The 27751-nt window shown below is 42.0% G+C and overlaps 1 protein-coding gene and 1 long non-coding RNA gene across 9 annotated transcripts; both read left to right on the top strand.

Annotated features, from left to right (window-relative positions):
• Window positions 1–33: 33 nt before the first annotated feature.
• Thnsl1 (threonine synthase-like 1 (bacterial)) lies at window positions 34–22743 on the top strand. 8 transcript variants are annotated; one of them, XM_006497433.3, is made up of 3 exons: window positions 34–58; window positions 4494–4650; window positions 5999–22743. In XM_006497433.3, the coding sequence occupies exon 3, from the start codon at window positions 6046–6048 to the stop codon at window positions 8287–8289; it is 2244 nt and encodes a 747-aa protein (XP_006497496.1). In that variant the 5' UTR covers window positions 34–58; window positions 4494–4650; window positions 5999–6045; the 3' UTR covers window positions 8290–22743. The 8 variants fall into 8 exon arrangements, with proteins under 8 accessions (XP_006497496.1, XP_006497494.1, XP_006497495.1 ...); XM_006497431.4 differs by lacking the exon at window positions 34–58 and adding an exon at window positions 331–667 and having other exon boundaries at window positions 5999–9624; XM_006497432.4 differs by lacking the exon at window positions 34–58 and adding an exon at window positions 331–598 and having other exon boundaries at window positions 5999–9624.
• A 596-nt stretch (window positions 22744–23339) lies between these two features.
• Window positions 23340–26457, top strand: Gm52501. The gene is made up of 2 exons (XR_003953770.1): window positions 23340–24540; window positions 25221–26457. It is a non-coding gene; the product is annotated as a predicted gene, 52501 (long non-coding RNA).
• Window positions 26458–27751: the final 1294 nt, after the last annotated feature.

Here is a 27751-nt window from a genome sequence, read left to right on the forward strand (position 1 = left end):
GGGGCAACCTGGCTTTTATCTGATTCCTTTTTTGTAACCTCTTCTGTCTGAGAAAAACGTAAGGAAAAAGACGTTCCTGCGTCTTTGGAAAAGACGACATGAAAACATTGTCCCCCCCCCCCGCACCCAAACATTTTGTGGTTTTCCTCGGTACATCTGGAAAGAAAAATTCTACAATAGGGAGCAGGACAGACACGCACGCGTCACATAATAGTTTCCAACATTCAGGCCGCGCCCCTGCGGAGGTGGAGCGATCGACGGGGAAGGGGAGGAGCCTCGGGGTAATGGGCGGGGCGTCTGGGTTACGTGGTTGGCCTAGTGGCGCAGCGCGCAGTCAGCGCAGGCGCAGAAGCAGCAGCTTGGGGCGGGCTTGCCGGCTGAGGTTGCCAGGCGGTGCCGAAGGCGCTTCCCTTTCTCCCTTTCTCTCTTTCCTCTTCTTTGGGTGGTTTTCTTGGTGAGTTAATGGAGGAGGAATGGAAAGCCAGCGAGAGTTGTTACCCTAGCATCCCCCCTTCCGTCGTGCCCCATCAGGCCTCTCTTTGCCATCCACCTGTCGCACCGGACCCTGCGGCGGGCCCTGCGGTGCTCTGTCTCCACGGTGCGTGCGCGAGCGCTACCCGGCGCCAGGAGGACCAGCCTTTGGAAGAGGGCCTCGAATTTTGCCCAGGTTTCAGCCCTTGACTCCCTTTTTGACATGTTTTTGTTTTTTTCCTCTCCGAGAAGTGCTTATATTTCGTTTGAGCTGTTTGATCTCCCGTTCATGCATATGCACTTGTGATTGCACTCTCATTTGAAAGCCTTCACCCAGTCACATCCTTTGGCCCTGGGATTTGGGAGGAAATTTCGTGGGTCTAAATCCACTTGGCAGTTGCCCTGCCAGGGAAGTCAGGTGCATCAGTTCTTCAATTCTCACTGCCTGGTGGCTGGGTTAAATGGCCTGGTGGCTTAGTGAACTTTTCAGTCCTCACTTGGAAGGCCTCGCTCAATGCAAGTCGTGATTGGAGGCTTCTGCTAAATTTTATTCGATAAGAATAAAGAAACAATTTAGTTTCCCGTTTTTCGGTTTGATAGAATTTATCTATTTTTTTTCTGGGCAGCCCACGGTTCAGATGAATAATCTTTTGGGGTGGGGTGATGTGTTTCCTTATTTCACAGCAGATTGGGTTTCTTTAAAAACATTCCATAGATTAAGGGGTGGATAGGGAGCACCAATTTTTGCTTTTGAAAAAAAATGATTTCTCTGCTGCTTTTTACTTAACATGTAAAGAGAAAAACTTCCTTGTTGGATATATGCTCCTGTGCATGTTAACTGTTGAATCGTGAATTCATAGAATGTAAACAGTATTAACCAACTTGATAGCCATTAGCCAAGGCATATACCTTCCTGACCTCAGGATAGAACCCAAGGATTCAGGTATTTGAGGCCAGTAGTCGGAACCAGGTTGACAACCCAAGGCATGTTCTAATTAGAAGCAGCTGATACGTGAAAAGGGGTGTAAGAATGCAGCTTTCACTAAAGGGGAACGACATAAAGTTAGCAGACATTATTCATGGATTCTGTATGTCAGTGTCTCATTTGTTCAAGTTTATTCATAATTCTTCAATACTTAGCCACACATTATTAGTAATTTATGGACGTAGGCATGGCAGTGAAAATTTGGAAGCGTGGTATGTGATGTTTCCAGCTGAAGTGAGGCCAGCTGTGTTTTGTCTTGTGTGGGGTTTCAGTAACATATATCCTTTCTATATTCTGCAAAACATGCCACATGCTTTGCATTCTTATGGTTTCAGTGGCCACTTAAAGTGATCCCTAAACTGAGTACTCAGGTAGTAGTCCAAAGTATGACGAGACTGGTGTGTATACAGAGAAAGCAGGTATGTTAAGATGAGCTTCATTCAGGAATGAGTTAAGAGTGCTGCTGGCTTCATTCCTATTAATTAATGAGCAGCATATATATGTGTATATATATTAATATATTCATTGGAAAAAGTATTGTGACTAAAGGCTCATGGGAACCCAACCCAGCGTCTCACTTAGGAATTCATAGTGGCCACGCTCACCAGTTCATGGGTGGTGGGAGTGACCCTAACTACATAAACTACATAACTACATAAAGGAGAATACAGTGAAGACTCGGATTACAGGTAAACGGGCAGCAGTGGAGGATTAGTCCATCTTCTTCTGTCTTTTAATTAGCTCAACTAAGACTTGGCCAGAGAGGCTCCAAAGTTATTTTTATGGCTGAATATTACAAAACAAACTTTAGTATGTAGTTTAAGACAGAATTGGAAGGATATTCTTTTATTTGCCATTTGTCATCGCACTTGCCTGCCTTTTGCTAGTCTAATGAGCCCATTTACTGTGAAATTGTATGGATGCAGAATTTATAAGTTGAATTTATAAGTTTACTTAGACCTGCCAGTATTGTTTAGAAAGAGGAAATGAGGTAAATTTTGAAGTGAGACCATGGGGTGGTAGGCCCGAGGAAGACTGGAGAAAGTAAGGAAAGTTAATATGTGTAGTGTTTGCCTTTCCACTGTCTGCTCTTTATGGAATGGATATTAAGTAACCTGTGTAAAATGTTGAATCAAACATGAAATATTCATTGTCTATGAAGACAATAAGAACAAACCAGCTACTCAGCTACTCAGGTAGTCCACCATGTCTTGTGTGTGTGTGCGTGCATTGTGAGTTGTTTAATGCATGTGTGTACCTAAGAGTGTGTGTTCCTATGCATGTGCAGAAACAGAGGATTAATTATGTTGTTTTGAGGTGTCCATAAAAGCAGGTAGTGCTGCTGGGCAGTGGTGGTGCACACCTTTAATTCTAGCACTTGGGAGGCAGAGGCAGGCGATTTCTGAGTTCCAGGCCAGCCTGGTCTAGAGAGTGAGTTCCAGGATAGCCAGGGCTACACAGAGAAACCCTGTCTCGAAAGAAAAAAAAAAAAAGTAGGTAATGCTAACACACACTACCAAAGTACAATTTTGTGAATTGCTGAGTGATTTAAATTAAATGTTTTCACTAGGCTTTGCTTGGCTTCAGAGAGTGTATCAGACTGCATGGCAAACTGGTTTTCTTTGAAATTTATACATGATATCCTTGGTCTTATCTCTGGATAATTTGATTCTGTCTGTAGATTATTTGATATCTATCATTGACTGGAAATTACTAATATTAATATTTGTGGGACCGTGGGTGTGGGGGAAAGAGGGGAGTGGGAGAAAACCCGCATCCTGCCAGAGTTCCATTGCTCTGGGTGGTGGAAGACTGCAGCATGCTTTCTAGTGGCCCCAGGTGGGTGTCTGGCTGTGTGAAGCCACTGACCCCAGCTTGGCGGATTGTGGACAAGGGGCAGTCCCAGGCACCAAGTGCCCAGCTTTGGGCATCCCATACACGGATGTGTAGAAAGGCAGGGGGGAAGAGAGAAGGTAGAAAGAGGGAGACCGACCACTGCCATGTGGAAAGAGGGGGGAAGGGAGAGAGAGAAGGAGGGCTAGAGATGAGAGTAAGAAAGGTGAGAGCTTAAAGAGAGGGAGGAGGGGGTCAAGCAGTTCCTTTTATAGTGGGCTGGGCTATCTTGCTGTTGCCAGGTAACTGTGGGGAGGAGGATATTTGGCTATAGTCAGGAAACTGTGGGGGCTCTGTGGTGTCAGGCACCTGTCTCTGGGAATGTGGCTCACTTTTCTGTCCCTTGTAGAGTTCTCTACTTGGTCGCTAGAGTGAGCCCCATTCAACCAAAATAGGTTGCCTATCATAGTCCCACAAATAGTTCTGTGATACTTACCAGAATATACACTTTGAATTTACCATAGATCTATTTCAGTAGCTAAGACCTGTGTGTGGATAGCAGAGGCTTACAGGGTTTTCAGAGTGGCTTAGATGAACAGGAAAATCTGAAAGAACAGTTTAGGTACTCATTGCATAGCTTTTAGTTTACCAATCTGCCCTCAGCATTAAACATACAGTTAAAAAAATTAAAGTCAGAGGTCATAATGAAAGATACTGCAATTGCTACTATTTGGTTATGTTGTCATTTTGTTTTGTTTTGTTTTTTGTTTTTCGAGACAGGGTTTCTCTGTATAGTGCACATTATGTGCCTATCTGGTTCCTATAGAGGTTAGAAGAGGTGTCAGATTCCCTGAAACTAGAGTTTATAAATGGTTTTGAGCCACTGTGTGGGCACTAAATCAAATCCCGGTCCTCTGCAAGAGCCAGTGCTCTTAACTTCTGAGCCATCACTCCAGCCCTGGATATGTTGTCTTTTATTGCTTGATGATTCAAATAACTTCAATACTGTTACTAAAATACATTTATATGATAAAATTTTCAAGATAAAAGCCCAGTATTTTAATTATTCAATAATAGATTTGGAAACATGAAAAAATTTTCCTTGTCATTTACAAATTTCAAGTGCCATTTTGAAATATTTATGCATAAAATTTTAAGATACTGTATGAAGTTAGGATTAACTTGAAATTCTTTTTCGTTGTAGACCCTGCTTTTTGCAAAGATCGACTTTGCCTCAGACTCAGTACACTCTTCGTCTGTGGTTCCTGTAATGGTGTGCTTCCACTTCAGTGAGTTAAGCACAGCACCACACAAAGCCAAATAAGGAAATGAAGTTTTCCTCTTGACAGGCCAGCTTGCTTGTAAGTAAAATTTAGAGTTAGATTTTAAAAAACGGTCTAAAGATTTTATTGTAAAACAGAGTTTAGGTAGTGTCAAAAGCAGTGAACTGTTGGAAAATTTTTATGAGTAAATATACCACTTAATTTTTGATGTAGTTTAGTTGCATACTAGTTCTATCAGAGAGTGTGTAAAAGGCCTCACTCTGTACCTATAAAGCTACATCAGTCAATTTAAGAAATGTTACAAGTTATTAACACAATACTTGATACCTGGCATGTTTTGTTTTAAAAATGAGTACATTTCCAAAGACGGGTTGGATCGGTATTGAAAATTGTAGATCATCTCGAGATGCCAAAGTGGTATCCTTTCAGCACTGAGTATCTTTATGTGTTTCTTGGCTGTTTATCTCAAGTCTAGAATTTAAGTTCAACCACTAATGATGCTGCAGTAACGCAAACAAGTGAGGACTTTGCTGGTTAATCTTTATTAATTTTTGTCCATTATCCATTCCACTATGGCCTTTTAAAGGCATCCAATATGAAAATATATAAACATGGTCCTCAGCAGTGTGCATATAGGAAGGGAAAGGGCGCACTTGGACTCAGTGTAGAAAGTCGTATCTTACGAGCAAGTGTGGTCATTTACTCCAGTCTTCTATTGTGGATTTTATGAGAAGTTAATAAATAACGATAGTCAGTTGACATGATCATAAAGATAAATTGAATATTAAGACTGTAGCTCAGCTTTTGTGAATTGCAAATGAGTATTTGTGTAACTACACATACTCTGTGTTATAAGCCAACAAATCGTAACCCAGTGTTTCCTACAGTATTTTTACAAGGAAAGGGGACACTAGTAGGAGATACTGTATTTTTTTTTGAGATACTGTATTTTTAAAGTCTTTCTGATAAGGTATTTTCTGAATAGTATTTCTGCTGTCTATTTGCTCTTTGTAATCCTCAGTCATACACTTCATTTTGAATCTCATTTTATTGGTGTCCTGAAATTTGAGAGGATATTAACCAATGCTGTTTTTTTTCTCAAAGAACAAAATAGACATGACAATAGCAGAGGGCCTTGGAGGGAGGAGGTGGGGGAGGAGGGGGTGGGAGGGAGTGGAGGAAAGATAATCAGAACGTAATAAAAGCCTGATGGAAATGGCACGATGAGGCTCATTGGTTACGTAATTAATATGTCATAGTTATAATACCTTGTTAAGAAGAATAGTGCACAGTATTTATTATAAGACTTTTAAAGTGTCCCATCGATTTGAAGTAATTTGAACATCTGTGTATTGAGTGCATGTATATATTCAGTTCTGTCAGGATGTTAGCAGTAATCACATGCCTTTTTTGTGTCTTAAAAAAGGGCTGAAGCCAACCCCTAGGTTGGCCTGGTCAGAAAACTGAAAAGAAATGCTGACCTTGACCAGATGTCACCATTTGAAACAGATAGCACAGGAGTGTCTTTCTAGCCTGCTGGTTAAAGTGCAGAGCCGCACACAGCTCCTGCTTCCACGAGCCTCTGCACGTGCAGAATCAGGGAAGTCATGGCACTCCACCCACTCTCTTGTTGGAGACAAAAATATTGTCCTGATGGGGCCGCCTGGTTCTGGGAAAACAACAGTTGGCAGAATATTAGGTGACAAACTAGGCTGTTGTGTCATCGATGTAGATAGTGATGTCCTTGAGAAAGCCTGGAATATGAGCGCATCTGAAAAATTGCAGGATGTTGGTAATGAGCGATTTTTAGAAGAGGAAGGAAAAACAGTGTTAAACTTGTCTGCATCTGGAAGTGTGATTTCCCTCAGTGGGTCCAATCCCATGCATGATGCTAGCATGTGGCATCTGAAGAAAAATGGAATTGTTGTATACCTAGATGTGCCTCTAACAGATATAATTAGTCGTCTGAAATCAATGAGAATTGATAGGATTGTTGGCCAGAACACTGGAGCATCTCTGAGAGACTCGCTGAAGCACGTAAGACTGTACTATAAGAAGTGGTACGATGCCCGAGTCTTCTGTGAGAGTGGGGCTTCAGCTGAGGAGGTTGCAGACAAAGTGCTTGATGTGGTTAAAAGATACCAAGACGTGGATTCAGAGACATTCATTTCAACAAGGCATGTTTGTCTTAAAGATCATGACAAGAAGTTTCCACCAAAATACTTCAGTGAAGCTGTAGTTGAGGGATTGGCTTCTGATGGTGGCCTCTTTGTTCCTGAGAAGGAGTTTCCAAAACTAAGTCCTGGGGAGTGGAATAACCTAATAGGAGCAACCTACATAGAAAGAGCACAGGTGCTCTTGGAAAGGTGCATTCACCCTGCGGACATACCTGCTGCCAAATTAGGAGAAATGATTGAAACTGCTTATGGGGAAAACTTTGCCTGCTCCAAAGTTGCCCCTGTCAGGCACCTTTCTGGCAATCAGTTCATCTTGGAGTTGTTCTATGGCCCAACGGGGTCCTTTAAGGATTTGTCTTTACAGCTTATGCCTCATATTTTTGCCTACTGTATCCCACCAGGTTGCAATTATGTGATACTTGTAGCCACTTCAGGAGACACTGGGAGTGCAGTCTTAAATGGGTTTAGCCATCTTAATAAAAATGATAAGGAAAGAATAGCTGTGGTCACATTTTTTCCAGAGAACGGAGTTAGTGATTTCCAGAAAGCAGAGATAATTGGCAGTCAGAGAGAAAATGGTTGGGCAATAGGTGTCAGGTCAGATTTTGATTTTTGCCAGACAGCTATTAGAAAAATATTTAATGATTCTGATTTTACTGGCTTTCTGGCTGTGGAATATGGAACAATCTTAAGTTCAGCTAATTCTATAAATTGGGCTCGACTACTTCCGCAGATAGTTTATCATGCCTCTGCATACCTTGAGCTTGTTAACCAACGGTTTATTTCTTTTGGAAGCCCAGTAGATGTCTGTGTTCCCACAGGAAACTTTGGGAACGTGTTGGCGGCAGTGTATGCCAAGATGATGGGAATCCCTATTCGAAAATTTATCTGTGCCTCTAATCAGAACCACGTTTTGACTGACTTCATAAAAACTGGACATTATGATCTAAGGAATAGGAAATTAGCACAAACCTTTTCACCATCAATAGATATTCTCAAGTCTTCCAACCTGGAGCGACATTTATACTTGATGGCTAACAAAGACGGACAGTTAATGGCAAATTTATACCATCAGTTAGAGAGTCAGCTTCACTTCCGGATTGAGAAGATGCTGGTCGAGAAGCTGCAGCAAGAGTTTGTTGCCGACTGGTGCTCTGAGGGAGAATGCCTCGCAGCTATCAGCACTACCTACAATGCATCAGGCTATATTTTGGATCCACATACCGCTGTTGCAAAAGTGGTTGCAGACAAGATGCAAGACAAAAGCTGCCCAGTGCTCATTGCATCCACAGCTCACTACTCCAAGTTTGCCCCTGCTATCATGCAGGCACTGGGGATTAAAGAACTCAACCAGACGTCGTCCAGCCAGCTTTACTTACTGAGCTCGTACAATGCATTGCCCCCTCCTCACGAGGCTCTGCTAGAGAGAATGAAGCAGAAGGAGAAGATGGATTACCAGGTTTGTGTAGCTGATGTGGATGTCCTGAAGAGTCATGCAGAAAAACTCATCCAAAATTGGTTTGTAAGGAAGTCTGAGTAGGGGTTTTTCTTGGAAAGGAGCAATAATAAATCTCAAACATTGATTTGGACTACAATAGCATTTGCTTTATTTTATGTAAATGTTTATGTGTGCATCTGATCTCTGGACTAAGAGACGGAGGCCAGCATAGTACCTGGAACCCTCTGCTATCATGCTTTATTTTCTGCACTTGTTGGTATGGCAGTTTCTCCTTTACCCAACACTTCTGAGTGGAACAAAATATCTGGTATTTAGCATAGCATTTACAAATATTTAAATGCAGTTAGGTGCTGCATATCTAGTCATTTAGTGTTTATTGAACAATTTGTGCTTGAGATAGTTAGCTAACATAGAGGAAGTAGTAAGCTCACTAGGATTAGAATCATCGTTTTTAACCCCTTTCAAATTCCATTTTGGACAATACTTGATGACATGTACACTGTCCAGCTAGAGATTTCGTGGCCCATTCACTGCTCTTTGAATGTCTGTAGTTAGTGCTGGTGAAGTTTGAAAATCAGGCCGATGTAGGATGTAGCAGTTGACAGAACTGTGAAGTAGTGAACACGGAAACAAAGTCACCTACTTCAAGAGAAAGGTGATCCAAGATTAGTAATGTTTAAGATGCTTTATTAAAGTTCAGTTATAGACAGCAGCTCTTCTGTATTATTTTTAGTCTGGTCCTATTTGTTTCACTTAAAAAAACATTTTGGGGTACCTAAATCCACACAAAATGGTAACTGTGTTTCATTTCCATTGCTGTGTAGTGACAGTGATCTTAATTGTGGTTTGTATATTTCCTGAGTATTTACTTTCTGGATTGAAGGGTGTGACTGAATGAAGACATGCAATGGGCTGCTCCCCACCACAAGATGGCATTCCTCACAGCATTTGCTATTGCCCATGACAGTCTGCTTCTGGTTACCTTTCAGAGAAATGTTCAACATTGAAATGATGAAAAAGGTTAATAGTTTTAATGGGCAATAAGCAATTTGTTATACAAGTTTTAAATTAAACCATTTACATGTTAATATCAGCTCTCTGGTTTTGCTTCTAAAATGTAGTTCTAGGGCTTATAATGGAGGCCAGGGATGTCCCTGTACAGTGCACAAAACCCTGGGTTCCATCCTTAGCACCTAGGAAGGTAGACGCAGTAGGAAAAGGTCATGTTTAGTCACACAGTTTGAGGCCAGCCTGGGATACATGAGGTCCTGTTTAAAACAAACAAACAAACAAACAAACAAACAAACAATACTTGAAACACTTTTTGTTAATAGAGACTCAAAGCTCTGTATTTGTGTACACATTCTATCATTTCAGAATATTTGTTTCAGTAGACTTAGAAAATTATCCATAAAAGAAAAAAATTATCCTAATGTTACTCTGCATATGCATGATAATCTACTTTAAAAATAAGGGGATAATGTTGAGCCTTCAATTTTGGACTCAGCAACTCATGAAAGAGCACATGAAGTCCAAGTGATGTACAACACAAAATAATTACTGCAAAATAGTGTGGGAATACATAAAAAGCCAACGCTGCATCCAGGTAGGGCAGAGTTTAACAGAAGAGGGAATAAGGTGAGGTGTCACTCATCTAAGCTCTCATCACCTGGGAAACAGAGGCAGGAGAATTGCGAGCTTGAGACCAGGCTGTGCTACATGGGAAAACTGTCTCTAAATGAATAGGTGAGCCAACAGAAGGGAAATACTGCTGTAAAGTAAGCAGGCTTCATAGTGGATGTAGGTCCTGAGGGTCAGCGTTTGGAAGTTAAGCAGTAGAGAGAGAAGACACTGTGACTTCCTGTTTCACTGGTTGTTATATGATTATTCTCTCAGTATCTAGATGGTTACCTCATGTCTTCATGTGGCCTTTGGGTCCCTGTCACTCTCAAGCTTCTCTTTTTTGTTTGTTTCATTTGAGACAGGGTTTCTCTGTGTAGCCCTGGCTGCCCTGGAACTCACTCTGTAGACCAGGCTGGCTGCAAACTCACAGAGATCCACCTGCCTCTGCCTCCTAAGTGTTGGGACTAAAGGCATGCATGGCCACACCTAGCTTCAGCTCTCCCTTGTAAAGAGTAGAGATGTTCACTTTCCTCCCATGTGACCTAGGATGCAGTCCTCCTTTCAAGGGCTAGTGTCCATGTAAGCCTTGTGTCCAGTGTCCTTCAACTCTGATAACATGCTTCAGTATGATATCTTGCTTCCTCCCTCTCTTGTTCCTTCAATGTCTCCAGGGATCCTGTCTTCCTGTGGTATTTACATGCTCTTTACATAGTTTAGCATTCATAGCAAAACCCACACGTCTACCTTCTGCATTCCTCCTTGCTCTAACCAAGACAGTGCTGCAAAGGCTGTAGGATTGATTCCACTTTCTTGTCTCCACTGTACAGTGAGTGGAGGTAGGTTATAAATACTGAGGTGCATGAGTCTCTGGAGTAAGAGCAGAGCACCACAGACATCTTCACCTCTGGCACCTTAAGAGGTACATATATTCCTCCCCCAAGAAGTAGCTATCCCAAATTCCATGTCTGAAGTCAGTTTCTTTTTTTCTTTAATACCAATTTTGCTATGTTTAGTTTACTATCTAAGTCACGTGGGAGGAGAGTGAGCTGAAGCTGGGTGTGGTGGTGCATACCTTCTGTACCAGCACTTGGGAGGCAGAGTCTGATGGATCTCTCTTGAGTTTGTAGCCAGTCTGTTCTACAGAGTGAGCTCCAAGGCAGTCAGGACTATAAAGAGAAACCCTGTCTCAAAAGAAACAAACAAGAGGAGCTGAGGATGATGGAGACCCAAAGACCACGTGAAGACATGAGATAACCATCTACATGCTGAGAGAACAAGCAAGTGAAGTAGGCAAGACACAGCATCATCTCTCTACTGCTTTTCTTCCAAAAGCCTGACTTGGTTTTGGTTGTTAGTTGTCTTAACTTTGTGAATCTGAAGGCTGGAGAGATGACTCAGCTGTCAAGTGCCCTGGCTACTCTTCCACAGGATACAGGTTTGATCACGGAGCACCCACATGGCAGTTCACAACCATCTATACTTCCAGTTCCAGGAGATGGAGTCTTCTGTCTGGTTAATGCAGGTACCAGACATGTGCACTGTGCACAGACATATATACAGGCAAATGTACACATGACAATTTTAAAATAAATATTCTAGGGGACATGATGACATACATGGGATCCAAATCTTAAAATTTAAGGGAAAGTTAAATAGGCATATAGGGGCTGGAAGGAATTTGACATAGAGTGTGGAAAGTAGTGTTCATTTTGTCTGAAACAAAGGGTATCTGGAGATGAAGCCAGGATGTCAGGCAAGATCTACAGGTTCAAACATTTCTGAGAGCTATGTAATGTGACTGAATGAGTTTAAGTTGAATACCATAGTCCTCTTTTAAAAGGTTGTTTTAGAAGTGTGTATTGCTCATATTCTTAGAGGTCAGAAGAGAGCATCGGATTCCTTAGAACTGGGCTTATGGATAGTTGTGAGCCACCATGTGGCCCTCTGCATGAACATGTCCTCTTGGCCACCTCTGCAAGAACATGTCCTCCATCTCCAGATCTCTCCAATACACACACACCCCATACATATATACATATATATATATTTTAGAGAGAGATCATGTTGGGAACTGGGTGGAGGTAGAGGAATTAAAACTTACAGGTACAGAGCCATTAGAAGGCTAGTACCTGGGCCAAAGCACACATCCTTTCTTCTCTGCCCTTCTCCTCTCTACATATGCTATTCAACCCACCCCAGCCCAGACCTCTTCGCCTGTCTTCTTTACAGGGGTAATCAACTTTTCTCTAGTTGTCATATTCCAGAAGTAGAAGTAGAAGTCTACACAACCATAGTGTATCCCTGGGAGACACAGAACGCTCCAAAACATCTCTTCCACTGCATTGCGTGCTTAAAGCAGGTGGCAAGCCCAGTTAGATTCAAGTTGTACATAAATAAGTTGCAGTTCCTGATGACTGGAGTAACAAAGTCACACAGTTCAAGAATTTGGACTTGGAGTCATCCATTTGGGCCATATTATATGCTCTACTAGTTATAATAAATGGTCATTTCAAGAGGCAGTCACACCAGGAAGATAGTTTTTTGTTCATGATTTGAGAATTCTATCACTAATAATATATAGACAGTGATGAATCCTGCACCTCATGGTGTTTGATCATCTGCCCTTTTTAGCACAAAATTCTGTCTCTTCTTGGTGAAAACATACTGGACTTATGTTCAGGATATACCTGAATTCATGCCATTTAATAACCTCTCTTTAAAGCTTCACCAGATGTGCTCTGTTGGCAAAGTCTTTGCTATACAAGATGAGGACCAGAGTTTATTTCCAGAATCTGTGTTTAAAATGCCAGAGATGATGGTGCATGCTTATAATCCCAGTACTGGGTGTTGAGACAGATGAATCCTGAGTGGGGTGTGTGTGTGTGTGTGTGTGTGTGTGTGTGTGTGTGTGCCGGACTGCCAGCCTCGTCTACTGGGTGAGCTTCCAATCAGTAAGAGACTCTACCAAACAAACCAAGTTAGACTGCACCTAAGGAAAGAAACCTGAGGCTGACCTGCCCTTCACATATGCATAACCACCCTCACACATAAACACACGTATACACAGACAAATGAACAGGATTGTACAAATCTGTCAATAATTATGAGCATAATTTTAAATAGCTCATAGATGTACATCAATATTTAATCCCTCCTCTACTGTTTCAATCTACTTATATCATTTCGATTATTCATGGCAAATTTGTTGAAGTGGAATTCTTAAAGGGCATGGACATTTAAAGCATGCATGTTATCTTCCAGAAAGGATGCTGAGATAGCCTTCTGCTTCCCAAGGCTTTGATGAGGAATAGTGTTCATCTAGGCCTCTGTTTCCTTGTGCAGCTTTTTCCTATCTTTTTTTTTTTCGTTTCTTTTCTCTCTATTGCTTCCTTTCAACACTTACATTGTGTATGTGACTATGGCTTTCTTTGTGTGTAATTAATGTTAACCAAATGAACATGGGTGCGGAGCCATCTGATGGAATGTGAGTGACCTATCACAGATCACACTCTGGAAGAAAAAGGGCTCTTCTCCCAGGAGACTTCATAGCCTTAGCCCATCCATGCTGAAATGTTGACTGGCTCCATCTTTTACAGTCACAGTAACACACACAAACTCTTCAGTGCAGCAGTCTGTCATATCCAGAAGACACTATTTTGTTCTTTACTACTTTCTTGGAAGTAAAGGGGGAAGTTTATGTTGACATGTTTTTTAAAATATATTTTAAAGATGGTGAGATGTGCTTGCTGCCAAGACTGTTGACCCAAGTTTGATTGCTAGGACTCACTTGGTGGAAGTGTGAGAACTAAGTCTTGCAAGCTGTCTTTGTTACTTCCACACGTGTGAGTGAGTGGGAGAGCTCACACAGAAATGTACAAATGAAGAAATAAATGGAATAAAACTTGTCTTAAATATTTAAATATTTAGTGATTAACAATTATACAAATAATTTTGAAGAAAAAAATAATTCTTTTACAAACCAGACCAGTTTAAATACTTTGTAAAATACAGTACAAACGTACAGGTATATTGACAGATAGGTTTGCCCAAACACCCTAAGAATTCTGCTAAAAGGTGGCTGTACTCAAAATTTAATTCTTGTGTGTTAGTTCCCACCTTTAGAGGTCTAAGATATTAATAGAAGCTGTTGTATTTGGGTGAAAAAAAATTGACAGTTTGCTGACTGCAAGCTAATCTGAGTTTTAAGCCAAGAAAGTAGACTCTTGCTCAATTTTTCAACAACTTAAAACAAGGTGGTTTTTATTTTTGTTGTTGTTGGTTTTTGTTTTTGTTCAAAAACCTCAAAGTCGTTGTCTCTGGAACTGTTGGCAGTTTAAGTACCATCTATGCAAATCTTCATACTTAGGACACATGAATCCCAGTTTTTCCTCTTATAAATTTAACCTGATGGTGAACACAGACTTTGAAGGTTCATTCACAGATGCCAATTACTTTTGTTTCTTTCTTTCTTTTTTTTTTTTTGGACAAGGGTATTGTATGTCAGCAGCAGGATTAGATCCCAGCTGACTACTAGGAGATACTGGTCTCTCATTCTGTTTGGCCACTCATATTTGATTACTCAGAGGAATCATGGGTAGAGAAAGCATGCATAATTAAACTGACAAACTCTTGTACCTTATTTTGACTGAAGACGTCTCTTGTGCTGCAGTAGCAAGCAGGGTGGTCGGAATCACAGCTTTCTAACCTTGCTCTTCCCTCTTGTCATTTCAAAGAAGTATTGGCAATCAATGAGACATCTCTCCACCAGGCCCCTATCCCTCTGCTATTAGAAAAGGCACCAGCAAGGAGAAGAAGCTAAGGTTATAATAAGTCCTTTCATTTGCAGGCAAATTTACCTTTTCTAGTACTTTTTGGTTATAAAAGGGAAGAAAGATCTTAGACTTCTGGTTTAGATTTTAGTTTTTCCTTTTCTTGAACACTTACTTTCTAGCCATCTTTAAAAACATTTTTGGGGGCATTTATTTATGTATATTAGTGTTTTGCTCATAGATATGTCTGTGTACCACCTGCATGCCTGTGGGAACCATAAGGTGGCACTGGATCCCTGGAACTGAGGTATAGACAGTTGTAAGCCACCATGGAGGTGCTGGAATTGACCTTGAGTCCTCTACAAGAGTAACAAATGCTCTTACCTCTGAGCCATAGCTCTAGCCCCAGTTTCGTCAATCTTAAAGACTACTTTTCTTTTCTTGCATGGTAGGTTTTGTTGTTGTTGTTGTTGTGGGTTGGGTTGATTTGGGTGTCCTAAAAGTAGCAATGGAAGCAGGTATTTCCGATGGTCTTTGCAGCATCCCTAGCCAGCATATAGAGCAGAAAGAATCACATACACAGTGGGACTGACAAGGCCTTATTTAACTACTTCATATCCCAGAGAGTACTCTCTTGGCCATAATAGTTGCTGTAGTTTCTACCTTTTACCTCTGGATTGCCTTACATATAATTTCTGAAGCATTCTTGCACCCCCTGCACCCTAACCCCACACCACAACAAAAATTGTATAACACTGTTGGCACAAATGGCATCTGCACAGTTCCCTTGCAAATCTTCTGTGGGAACAATTAGCAAAGTCCCACAGCTACATCTGGCTCTCCCATGAAACCGCAGGTCACAGAGGTGGCAGTAAAGTCAAGCAACATTAGCAAGAAAAGGAGGGAAAGAGTTGAGAGAGGATGTGAGAACTTTGAATTGGAAAGTGGAAACATGAACACAGAGGTAAAACCAGCTGAGCGTTTAGAGGCAGCTGGAGGAGGACTGTTGGAGACCCTCTCCATCCTGTCTGCACATGCCACATCATGTCTTTGAGTTTGAACATTCCATGAGAAATGACAGGCACAAGGCCGGTGGGCCTAGGTCCACATGAGGAAGAACAAGCCCAGAAACTGAGAAGCTCAAACCCTAGCCAGGGTCTTGACATCAAGCAGTCATGGCTGATGAGAAGCAGAGAAGCACAGGCTGTGGCTCCAACCAACAGCCAAATCAGATTGGATTTCATTTGTGAGCCAACGTCTCACAGAGCTGTTCTCAGCCCTTAGGACACTTCAAGTGGGGTGATCACGTGGAACTTACATGGCAGGCTGGGAATCAGGGGGGACACGATGGGCTTTTCCTAATCCATTCTTAGATGTTGGTCTCTAGTGGTAAAGGAATCTTTATATGACTTGCCCCAATGCCTTTTTGTTGTTGTTGTTTTGCTTTTTGAGACAGGGTCTAACTATGTAACTCTGGCTGTCTTGGAACTCACTGTGCAGACCCAGCTGGCCTTGAACTCAGAGACCCATCTGCCTCTGCCTCCCAAGTGCTGGGATTCCACACTCCACTCAACACCCCCATGATTTTAAGAAAAGATCAAACTACATTTCTTTCTGTTTTAGTTTTTGTTTGTTTGTTTATGTCTATGCATATCTGCATGTGTGTATGCACATATTCATTTGAGGGCCCAATGGGGCCAGAAGAGGGCTCCTAATCCCCTATAGCTAGAGCTGTAGGTACTTGTGAGCTGCCCGAGGTATGTAGTGGTAATCAAACTATTTCTCTGCAAATCTGCATTTTTAACTTGACTTGATTTAGAATCCCTCAGGAGATTGGTGAGTCAAAGCTCCGGATGCATGTGGAGGCCTGAGTGAGAAAAGATAACTCATCTGAAGTATAATCAGGAGAGACTAAGAGAGAAAAGTAGGGAGCCAGTATCCCTTTCTCTCTACTTTCTGAAGTGCTCTGCTACACACTTCTCCACTGTAGACTGACACCTCTGAAACTGTGACTCAGAATAAGTGATTCCTCATTCAACTTTTGTTTTCCTCAGGACTTTGGTCACAGTGATGAGAAAAGTGATGAATACACCAATAGGGTAAATTATGAAGTGTATTTATGTCTCATCTATAAAATGAGGATAATAAAGTCAAAAGATTGTTGGGAAGATTATTGTAAATCATTAGAAGACACTCCATGCACTATAGTTGAGCTGTTTGTTTTCTGGGGCATTTTTGCTGTTAACTACCAGTCACGAGCAAGGAACTCAGGATTGTTAGGGAAAACTTGAGAACAAGTACACATAGTTTTGGGAGATGACCATAGAACTGGATTTGAAAGTCTAAGGACCCATAGGTCAAACCCAAATGATAAGAATGAATGGGAAAGATAAAAAAGCAAATGAAACAAGACATTAGAGGAAGACAATTCTATCCACTAAGGTGTGGAAACACAGAGTGAGAAGTATCTTGGAAAGACCAGCAAGGGAAGCCGTGTCATCCGAAGAATCATGTGATGGGAATGCCAGGAGCCATACAGAGGAGACAGTGAAACCCAGGATCAGATACCTGCAGTTGTGCAGAATGTCTCAAGATCACAGTGGTGTCAAAAACAACAAAGGGCACTCCATAAAACCCAACCCTTGACATCAGTGATAACATGCGTGATTGCAGAGCTGCCCCAATAGTAATGGTTTGCTGGGCCAAAGTCCAAGCGTAGCCCTGAAGAGACACACTCACTGTATCATAGTTGTCCTTCAAAGTGTTCGGATTTGGGAAGCCGAGCTGAGAGGCCAAATAGAGATGTGTCAGGTTCACAGAATGGTGGAAGTAAATGAACGGAAACAGAGCTATGAGGTGGAGTTTCACGGCTTTAAGGGATAGTGTCTGCAAAATACCTTGCTTTCAGTTGGAGCCTCAAAGTAGCTTGAACTAACCACAACCCTTAGTAGTTTCACAGAAGTTTCAAAGTCAGTTTTAGATACTTTATTTAGAAAGCTAGAGGTGTGTGTGTGTGTGTGTGTGTGTGTGTGTGTGTGTGTGTGTGTAGGGAGTAGGGAAGGTTTTATTTAGCTTACACTTTCACAATATAGTTCATCATCAGCTTAAGCAGGGCAGAAACCTGGAGTCAGGAGCTGATGCAGAGGCCATGGTAGGGTGCTGCTTCCTGGCTTGCTCCTTGTGGTTTCTTACTGAACCCAGGCCCACCAGCTCAGGAAGTGCTGGGCCCTCCTCCATCAATCACTAACTAACTTGTGTCAACTTAACATAAAGCTAGTTACATTTTTTATTCTGTGAAAAGAATAATTTGAGGAAAGTTGACCTCTTTGTAATAATTGCCTTTCTGAACAACACTGGAGATAGTCCACTTATTCGGATAATCCCAGAAGGCAGTTTTACAATGTGATGATTTTTTCCCTGCCATTGTGTCTGCAGGCTTTCTGTTACTTTTACAGAACATCTGAGGTAATCAACTTCAACAAGAAGAAGCGTCTATTTTGGCTCCTGTTTTGGAGTGTCCAGACCATGATCTAATCCCATCTCTCATATTATACCATGGTGAGAGGGCAGTAGGAGGCATTGCTTACCTTCTGGCCAAAAGCAAAGCAGCAGGACCAGTCCTGCAGACTCTTCTGAGAGTAAGGCTCCAAGGACCTGAATCTGACTATTCTCATCAAAAAGCACTGGTACTGCCTAGAGCATAGAGGGCTCAGGAGGAAGCTTTTGGTGTTCGGGGTGGTGGGTGGGGTGGTGAGTGGGGTAGGGGGTGGAGGAGTAGGAGAGTAGAGGGTATGAGGGTGTGAAGGTGCACTGGGGAAGAAGCCTTTCATACACAGGCCACACAGAGATCTTGATGTTGTATGTCAGGCTAATCTCTAGATATTTCACAGTTCACACTGCGGATGTAAGTGGTTGCTTGGATATAAGTAGTTATGTGATTGTAAGTGGCACGGACAAAAGAACAGTTTCATAATTTGATATCCAGTGTCGCGTCCGCTCTCGACCAGCAAGAACGACACGAGCACCAGTCCTTCTAACAGCAGTTTATTCAGCAAACTTCAGTCTTCCTCTCTCTCTCTTCATCTTTTTCCTCATCTATCTCCCTTCATCTTTCTCCCTCTCTAACCCGGGCCTCTCACTCTTATATACTCTGAGTCCCCATCTACTCACAGCAGTCCACGTCACCTCACCAGGCACGCAGCTTCAGCCAATCAGGGCGGCAGGGGCATGTCTCCACCAAATATGGACTTTTTAAACCACCAGCATCATGGTGCACCTGTGCAGCTCTCACGATGGTCGTGGCTTATTTTCAGGTGTAAGAGGAAGTCAGGTGCAAGTCATAAGACTTAGCTGCAGTCCCGGGTGCCATCTTGGGACTGCTGCCACACCCGCTCCTCACAATCCAGCACCAGTGTTAAGCTTTCATATCTTTTGGGTTATTTTTCTAGATAGATAATTATATAAGCTCCAAATTGTAGTTTTGTATCTTTCTTCTCTTCTCATTTTGTTCCTCCAAATGTCAGCTAGAATCTCTAGGACGATGTGAGACACTGATATTAGGTGTCTTTGTTAGTGGTTGGAATTGGATCCCTGAGAACCAGTGGGACACACACACATGCACACACATACACACACTAAATGAAATTTTAAAAATTTAAGAAATAAAGCTTCAGATGATGAAGACTGACCTTTCACTCTCCCGGGTCCTGTGGAAGACCAGCTGATGTGACCAGATTGTATGGATACATTACTACGGTCCTTTTTCTGAATTTCAAGCAGTGTGCCTATATAGAATCAATATCAACTAAATAGATATTCTCTTCTTGTATCTGTACACCAGAGAACTTAAAATTAGGGTTAAAAAATGAGAATGATGGATCTAAAGCTCAGGCCCAGAGTTCAATCTCCAGCACTACATAAACTGGATGTGGTAATACACGCCTGTGATCCTACCCCAGCACCTGAGAAGCAGAGGCAGGAAGATCAGAAGCCTAAAGCCATGTTGGCCACAGAGCTCAGTGCTAACCTCAGATACTTGAGACTCTGCCTTACCAAAAACAAAATCACCTGAGATTTAAAAATTTAAATTTGTAAAAAATAAAGAATTCTGTGCTTGTGTTTTTATTGGGGTGTATCATGGGCCACCTTAAACATGTTCATCCATTCTAATCCTCTAGGGATGCATTCTGGAACTTTTTCTTTGTGCTGCTCTATTGCAGCTAGCCCCAAGTTTCAGGCTTCTTCTTGAAAGAAAATTTCCTTTTCTTCTTGAGGATGCTGGATTTTGCTGCCTCCCCTGGTTCAGTGGCCATTTCCCCCTTTAGTTAAGAAATGTCTTTCTCTTAGGAAGACTTGTAGAAATAGTTGTGATGGTTTGTATATGCTTGGTTCAGAGAGTGGCACTATTAGGAGGTGTGGCCTTGTTGGAGTAGGTGTGTCACTATGGACATGAGCTTTTACACCCTAGTCTTAGCTACCTGGAAGCCAGTATTCTGCTAGCAGCCTTCAGATGAAGATGTAGAACTCTCAGCTGCTCCTACACCATGGCTGCCTACATGCTGCCATGCATTGATGATACCTTGATGATACTGGACTGAACCTCTGAACCTGTATGCCGGCTCCAATTAAATGTCATCCTTATAGGAGTTGCTTTGGTCATAGTGTCTGTTCACAACAGTAAAACCCTAGCTAAGACAATAGTAGTCCTTGTGTTTTTTAATTTAGTCAGATGAGCATTAGCTTATTGATGCAATGACATTCTGTAAGCCACAGAGAAGTGACAGCGTAGTCAGGTTCATGCTGTGTACTTTAGAATAAGACAGAGCTGGCAAAAATTCTTGAACTCTCTTATTTTTACTTTCTTTCCAAGTGAAACAGGAAATACAATAGTTATTTAATAGAGAACAGAACTTAAAAAAAAACCTTCAAATTCCCAGATGATAGAAATGTACCCTATGTTTATAAAAGGTTGAAATGCATTTTATAAAAAGGAGAAATCATTAAAGTTAACGCAAGAGTCATCTTTGCCCTGGTCAATTATGGCAAAAAGTCTAATTCAGTTCAAGTTTTTTACTATTTACTGATAGCATAGTCTTACTCATGTCTACTATGAACAGACTTGGACATTTTATTTATGCATTGAACCTACAAGCTTCTACACTAACAATATTGAAAATAAATAGATGTGCAAACTGAGTGTAGTGCTAAGTCCTGAACAAAGGACAAATACTTATAGGGTCATTGCTGTTCTGATTTCTGGAGTATATCTTCTCTCTTATTTCCATACTTGAGATCCCCCAAAACTATACTGGGTCCTTTCTTGAGTGCTAGGGAAAGAAATCACCAAGACTCCAGAGCAAACAAGGCTGAACAACGAGTCTAGGACTATTTGAGGAAAATTTGGTTTCCCTAGCTCATCACGAGCTTACATCTTTCTCTTGATCTTTGAAGTAATTCTACAACCCAGTGTTTGTAGTATACTGTGTAGTATACTTGTGTACTATATGAATATATCACTTGTCAATTAAAAAGCCTATGACCTATGGCTTAGGAAGGAAATAGAAGGTGGGACATCTGGGAGGAGAAAGAATTTGGATAGAGCCAGGTAGGAGATTGCTGGAAAGATGTGTTAAGACTAACACATGGCACCTGAGCACAGGTAACCAGCCATGTAGCAGAATGTAGGTTAGAATAAATAAATGGGTTAATTTAATTTATGATTCTAGTTAGATTAGAGCCCAGCAATATGGCCAAGGTATTTGTAAATATATTTTGAGTCTGAGTCTTATTTCTAGGAGCATGGGTCTGGGTGGAAGACCTGGACCAAACTTTGACAACTGTTACAATACTCACATGACATAGACACAGTCATATATGCATCAGAAACATACATAATCCATATATTATAAATTAATTACTTTTAAAATATAAAGATTTACATTGAATTACAAAATTCCCATGTAGGCCTCCAAAGAACAGAACAGAAAGCTAGTTTGCCATTTATTTGAAAGCAGTGTTCCTTAGAATTGTTGGGTGGGATGTGCATAGACATGTGCTAGAACACCATCTTATTGCATGACATCCTTGTGGATGAGAAATGACCACCTAGGTCTAACAGTTTGATAAGTAAAAAAGAAACTGAAAGTAATCTCGACTCAAGATATGGGAGGTGATCCACTTCACTTGGGACTGACCATTTTTTTCTAAGTAATCTCTTTAAAATTCTCTATTTGGGCACCACTTGGAGGGGGTAGGGCAGAACATACCCGAGATGATGCCTGCCCAGTGCCACTAGGAGACACTCAGAGGTCCTGGGTGCCACTCAGATGAGCAAGTAAGTGGAGGACAGATGGAAGAGAAAGAGAAACAACGGTGTGTGCATTATGAACAGAGGCAGAGCTGGAGACTCGAAGGTGGCAAGCAACAACCTGATGTGAGTCACCTGTGCTGATGTCTGAGGCCATGGTGACATACTGGTGAGTGCTGCCCCCACCCCCCAGGACCATATCTGTGGACCTGCAGCAGTGGGCTTGTGGGGATGCCTTTGGCCAATGTCACCACCATGGTAAAGCCATGATGATGTCCCTGGTCTGGACTGCTGCCTGGGGCCATGTTCACATCTGAGGGCTGTGCAGGGCTGGCGAGGCCCCTCACTGTTCTGAGGGCATGAACAAGGGAGAGTTGGCTCACCCAACATGGGCTGCAGCACCACATGGACCCAGTGCCCACAGAGGCCAGAAGAAGGCTTCAGATCCTCTGAAACTGGACTTAAAGATGATTGTTAGTGCTGGGGACCGAACCCTGGTTCTTTGGAAGATCAACACTGAGCCATCTTCATATCTTTCTGAGCAAGCATTATATATAATATAGTATAATTATAGTCTAATATAGTAAGGCACAACTATGTCAACTGAATTTATTCTGAATCCACAGAAATTCTCACCTGGTAAGCACATGTGTACCAGTCATGGGGTTATAAAAAGAATGGAGAATGTAGAAGTGGACTCTCAGCTAGGTGCCACTTCCTTTTTAAGAATTTTTGCTGTAAATTGGAAAATTAAAATTATGTATGATTGTATATATTAACAGATTATAAATGTAATTGTACAAATTATACAAATTGTATAAATACATACCTCAAATACTCCTCTTGTGTGTGTAGTAAAAACATTTAAAATTTATTCTTTTAGTACTTTGAAATATGCATAATTACTAAGTGTAGTTGCTATATCATATAATAGACACACAAACAAAACAACAAAAAAATCCGTATTTTTTTCTACTCAGCTCTTTGACCACTGCCCCTGTCTTAGTTAGGGTTCCCATTGCTGTGAACAGACACCATGTTCAAAGCAACTCTTATAAAGGACAACATTTAATTTGGCCTGGATTACAGGTTCTGAGGTTCAGTCCATTATCACCATGGCAGGAAGTATGGCAGTGTCCAGGCAGGCATGGCGCTCAAGGAGCTGAGAGTTCAACATCTCCTTTTGAAGGCAACAAGAAGAAGACTTGTTTTTTTCCAGGCTAAGAAGGGTCTCAAAGCCCATCCCCACAGTGACACACTTCCTCTAACAAGGCCACACCTACTCCAACAAGGTCATACCTCCTAGTGGTGCCACTTCCATAGGGCCAAGTGTATTCAAACCACCATAGCCCCATCCTCACTGAACCTGAAACCTGAAGCTCTTGTTTTGTTTTGCTTTTGGCTGAGTTGGCTAGCCAGCAAGCCCCAGTGATTCTCCTGTCTCACTGTCTCTGTTGGACTGGAGTTAAGTGCACATGCCCAGCTTTTTACATGGGTCCTGGGGATTTAAACTCAGCATGCATAACTTGTGTTCTTATCCACTGAACCATCTCTCCAACCCAGGACTTTGCTTCTCATTGCAAATTTAAGGCCACTCCTTCTTGAAAGGCTGAGGATAAACAGCAGCTTTAGACTGAACAATGCTTTACCATTTGCAAGAATTTAATTCCCTTGCTTCCCTATGAGGTGTATGATTCTTGCTCTCTACTTTCGACATCCAAAACAGAAGTTCTGAGAGATCTTGAGATGTTTAGATTGTGGAGTCAAGGACCAAAACTTATACCTGTATCTTTCCCTTTCAGATTCACTGTTTTTTTTTTTAATATTTATTTATTTTATGTATATGAGTACACTATCACTCTCTTCAGACACTCCAGAAGAGGGCATTGGATCCCATTACAGATGGTTGTGAGCCATCATGTGGTCTCTGAAAATTGAACTTAGGACCTCTGGAAGAGCAGTAAGTGCTCTTAACCGCTGAGCTATCTCTCCAACCCCCACTGGGTTTTTATTAATACATTTTATCAATGTTCTTTGGTACTCTGCTTCTTCAAATCCCCAGCTTGAGTGATAGCATTCACAATATATTCTTTTTCTTGTCATCTTGTGAGTTTTCTATTTGAATAGGAATGTTCATGGATATTTTAAGTACTTTTTTTTCTTGTGTACCAAAGTTAGTCAGGGAACAGAAATACATTACAATTTACCTTAGATGCTGTAGTGGTTATTCCTGGTTGTCAACTTGACTATATCTGGAATGAACTACAATCCAGAATTGGAAGGCTCATCTGCGATCCTAATCTGGAAGCTGGGAGAAAAAAAGTTTCTGACCTGGATCTTGGCATGGAGATCTTGAGGTATAATGGCTATGAATCCCAGAAGATTAAGACAGGGAGATCTCTGAGTTCAAGGTCATCTGGGACAAAGCAAGTCTCAGATCCAGGCATGGTGGCACACACCTTTAATCTGGGCCACACCTTCGGCTGGAGACCTACATAAGGACATTGGGAGGAAGAAGGAAGATTCTCACTCTCTTCTTTGCCTGTTTGCCTTGTGGGACTGAGCAACTGCTAGGTCCTTGGACTTCCATTTACAGCTGCTGCTGACCATTGCTGGGGAGCTGGACTACAGACTGTAAGTTATCAACAAATTTTTTACTATATAGACACTACCCATAATTTCTGTGACTCTAGAGAACCCTGACTAATACAGATGCCAATCTCTGAAAAACATGGTGCTGATATTGGGCCCCCTTTCCATAACCTATCTCCTTTCCATGGGGAGGCATACACCCACAGGGCTGGCAGGCTCCCTTTAGACTTGCCTTTCTAAGTGTGTTTATATTGCTCCCATGTTGTACAGTGTAACCCTTCTGCATAGGCATAGCATTTCACACTAAATTTAGGGAGCAATTTTCAAAACCAACAAATGGTGGCAACCACAAAAACAACCAACCAGCAAGAAGTGGTGCTGTTGGTGGTCACAGGAGACTCTAGTAACTCTAGGCAGCCTCGCTTCTTTTTGAGAAGCCTGATAAAAAGACACCAGGTTACTCCTTTTATGTCTCTTGAACTCTGTGATGCTCTCTGGTTACTTTCATTTATCAGGCTATTGCTGTAGCGCCACCAGCTGTCTACCTTCCCTAAGCTGAGCCCTGGAGCAAGCTCCTAGGCAGCTGCTCCTTGTTGTGATCACACAGGCTGGCAGGAGGATGTACACTACCCAGACCTTCACCCCTGCCAGCATTGATGTATATTTCTGGCACCATCTTTAGTCTCATTCAAGATGTACATGTTATTGTTCTCTCTTCACAGATGAGGAGTCTAAGACTCTGCAGACAAACTGGCTGGCCTAACTGGGGAAAGCAGCAAGAATTTGCATCCAAGTCTGCTGGGAATCAAAGCTTGTGCTCTGTAGAGAGGCAGCACCAGTCTTCCACCCAGTGGTTCCTAGGTCATGGGGAGGAGAAGGCACACACAGGAACAGTTCCTCTGTAGACTCAGCTATACAGCCTGCTAACATCAGAGACTGGTGGCAAGACTCAGGCTGGGACAAAGGTGAATTTGTATATGGGGGCTAACTAGGGACTTCAAAGGGGCTCTGAAAGATGGACATCACCAGGTTCAGTAAAGAGAATACAAGGTGTGTAATACAAGTGTAGCTCCTATCACAGTGCTGCAAACAGGTGAGAAGATAAGGGGATTATTCTATGGGCATGGCTTAGAGGGAGAAATGTCTGGAAGGCCAGAGATTACTTTGTGGAAGGACTGGAATGCTGGGAATTCTAATAAAAGGAAGAGTTAAAGACTGTCCAGTTTACTGACATATTAATGTCATGAAGTTTGGACACTGCTCTTACTTGATGGCATTAAGGTGTCAGTAGAGGAGTATTTATTTGTTTGGTGCACTGATGGTATGGCGTTAACCCCTATAATCTTAAGACTCACCTTGAGGATGTACTACTCTCAGTGAGCCGCCACCTAAAGCTGTGGCAGCTGTCACAAAAGACCCAGCTATGGGAGGAATCCAGGGGGAATCAAAACCCTGTTTAGCTAAAGATAGGCAGTCACAGCTGGGCAGGGCTGGCGTGACTTGCTCCAGAGCAAATTCACTACCAAGGGTTCTTTTCCAAGGTCAGAAAGGCATACTTTACTTGGAAATAAATTATACCCAAAGGCACAAAAACTATAATTAATTGTATTTGACTAAATCAAAAAACAGACAAACAAAAAACCCCTGAAAAAAGCTGAGTGCCAAGATTACAGCTCAGTTGGTAGAGTATTTGCCTACCATACACAAAGTCCTAGGTTAGATCCCTAGTTCCCATGGTGGGGATGCTTCTAATTCTAGCACTTAGGAAGTAGAATAGGAGGATCAAAAATTCAAGGTCATCTTCAGCTTCATAGGGAGTTCTGTTCCGACCTGAGTTACATGATACCCTGCCTCAAAAATAAAATAAATTTACAAAGGTGAAAAAAAAAGAGGTTAAAACCAAAATGACATGTATGATATGGAATGTACATCTAAAATAGATTTATCTAGAGGAAATGAGCATGCTGTGTAGTCATGTACGTCCCCAAAATACACATGGAACTCAGAATGGAGAGAGGTAGAGTGAGGGTCAGGAGAGTGAGAGGAAAGGAAAGAGTCAAGACTGGCACAGCTCGGAGCTGGGCTCTGTCAGGAACTATGGCAAATAATTAGATTTGGGATATTTATGTGTGCACTTTTGTGTACACACACACACACACACACACACACACACACACACACACAGAGAGAGAGAGAGAGAGAGAGAGAGAGAGAGAGAGAGAGAGAGAGACCGAGATGGAGAGACAGACAGACAAAGTTTTTATTGCTTATAATGAGCTCTGGGAAGATTAAGAGTACCAGGTTTCCTTAGGGACTCAATATAGGAATACAATAAGGTAGGTAAACACAGTGTTTCTGGACTCCTAGTCTTTGGAAGAGTCAGATTAAGATGCTACTGCTAAATGTGCTTATCCAAATGATCGCTCTTAGATTCTTCCCTGTGCGAGCTAGCAACACAACAGCAACCACTCGCAGTCAAGCACACACAGAAGAGGCAGGGAGACAGTGGTAGCAGCTAGGTCATGTCCTTACTTTCTTTCCTCTTGATACAAAACAAAATACCACCTGAACATTTTCATGGCCTCACTTATGGAATCCTTCAGGATGTACACTCAAGATTTATTTTAGACCAAATGTGGTTCATTTACACAATGGAATCCTACTCAGCTATTAAGAACGAGGACATCTTGACTTTTGCAGGCAAATGGATCGAACTAGAAAATATCCTGAGTGAGGTAACTCAGACCCAAAAGGACATGCATGGTATGTAGTCACTAATAAGTGGATATTAGCCAAAACAACAACAACACCCATACAGAATACACAAGATACAGCCCACAGAATTCAAAAGGCTCAACAAGCTGAAGTGCGCAAGTGAGAATGCCTCAGTCCCACTTGGGAGAGAAAAGAAAGCAATCATAAGTGGGGAGAGAGGGAGGAACTTGGGAGGGAAAGCGGATGGGGAAGGGGGAACCTGATCTGGTACTGGGTGAGGGGAGAGGTCTGAAGCTCTGAGGGCCTGCAGAAAGAATCTAAAGAGCCAACCTCAGGAAATAGGAGGTTGGGGGGGAACCCCACAGTGCACCAGAGACCTGGGAGGTGAGAGACTCACAGTGCCCAACAGTAGGGAGAGGGAACTTATAGACCTCCAGCAGGAAGACAGGACATCAAGTGAGGGATGAAGTTTCCACCCCACAGTCACACCTCTGACCCATAATTGTTTCTGTCTGAAAGAATTACAGGGATGGAAATG

The sequence above is a fragment of the Mus musculus genome, chromosome 2, assembly GCF_000001635.26.
Source record: "Mus musculus strain C57BL/6J chromosome 2, GRCm38.p6 C57BL/6J".
Taxonomy (NCBI): domain Eukaryota; kingdom Metazoa; phylum Chordata; class Mammalia; order Rodentia; family Muridae; genus Mus; species Mus musculus.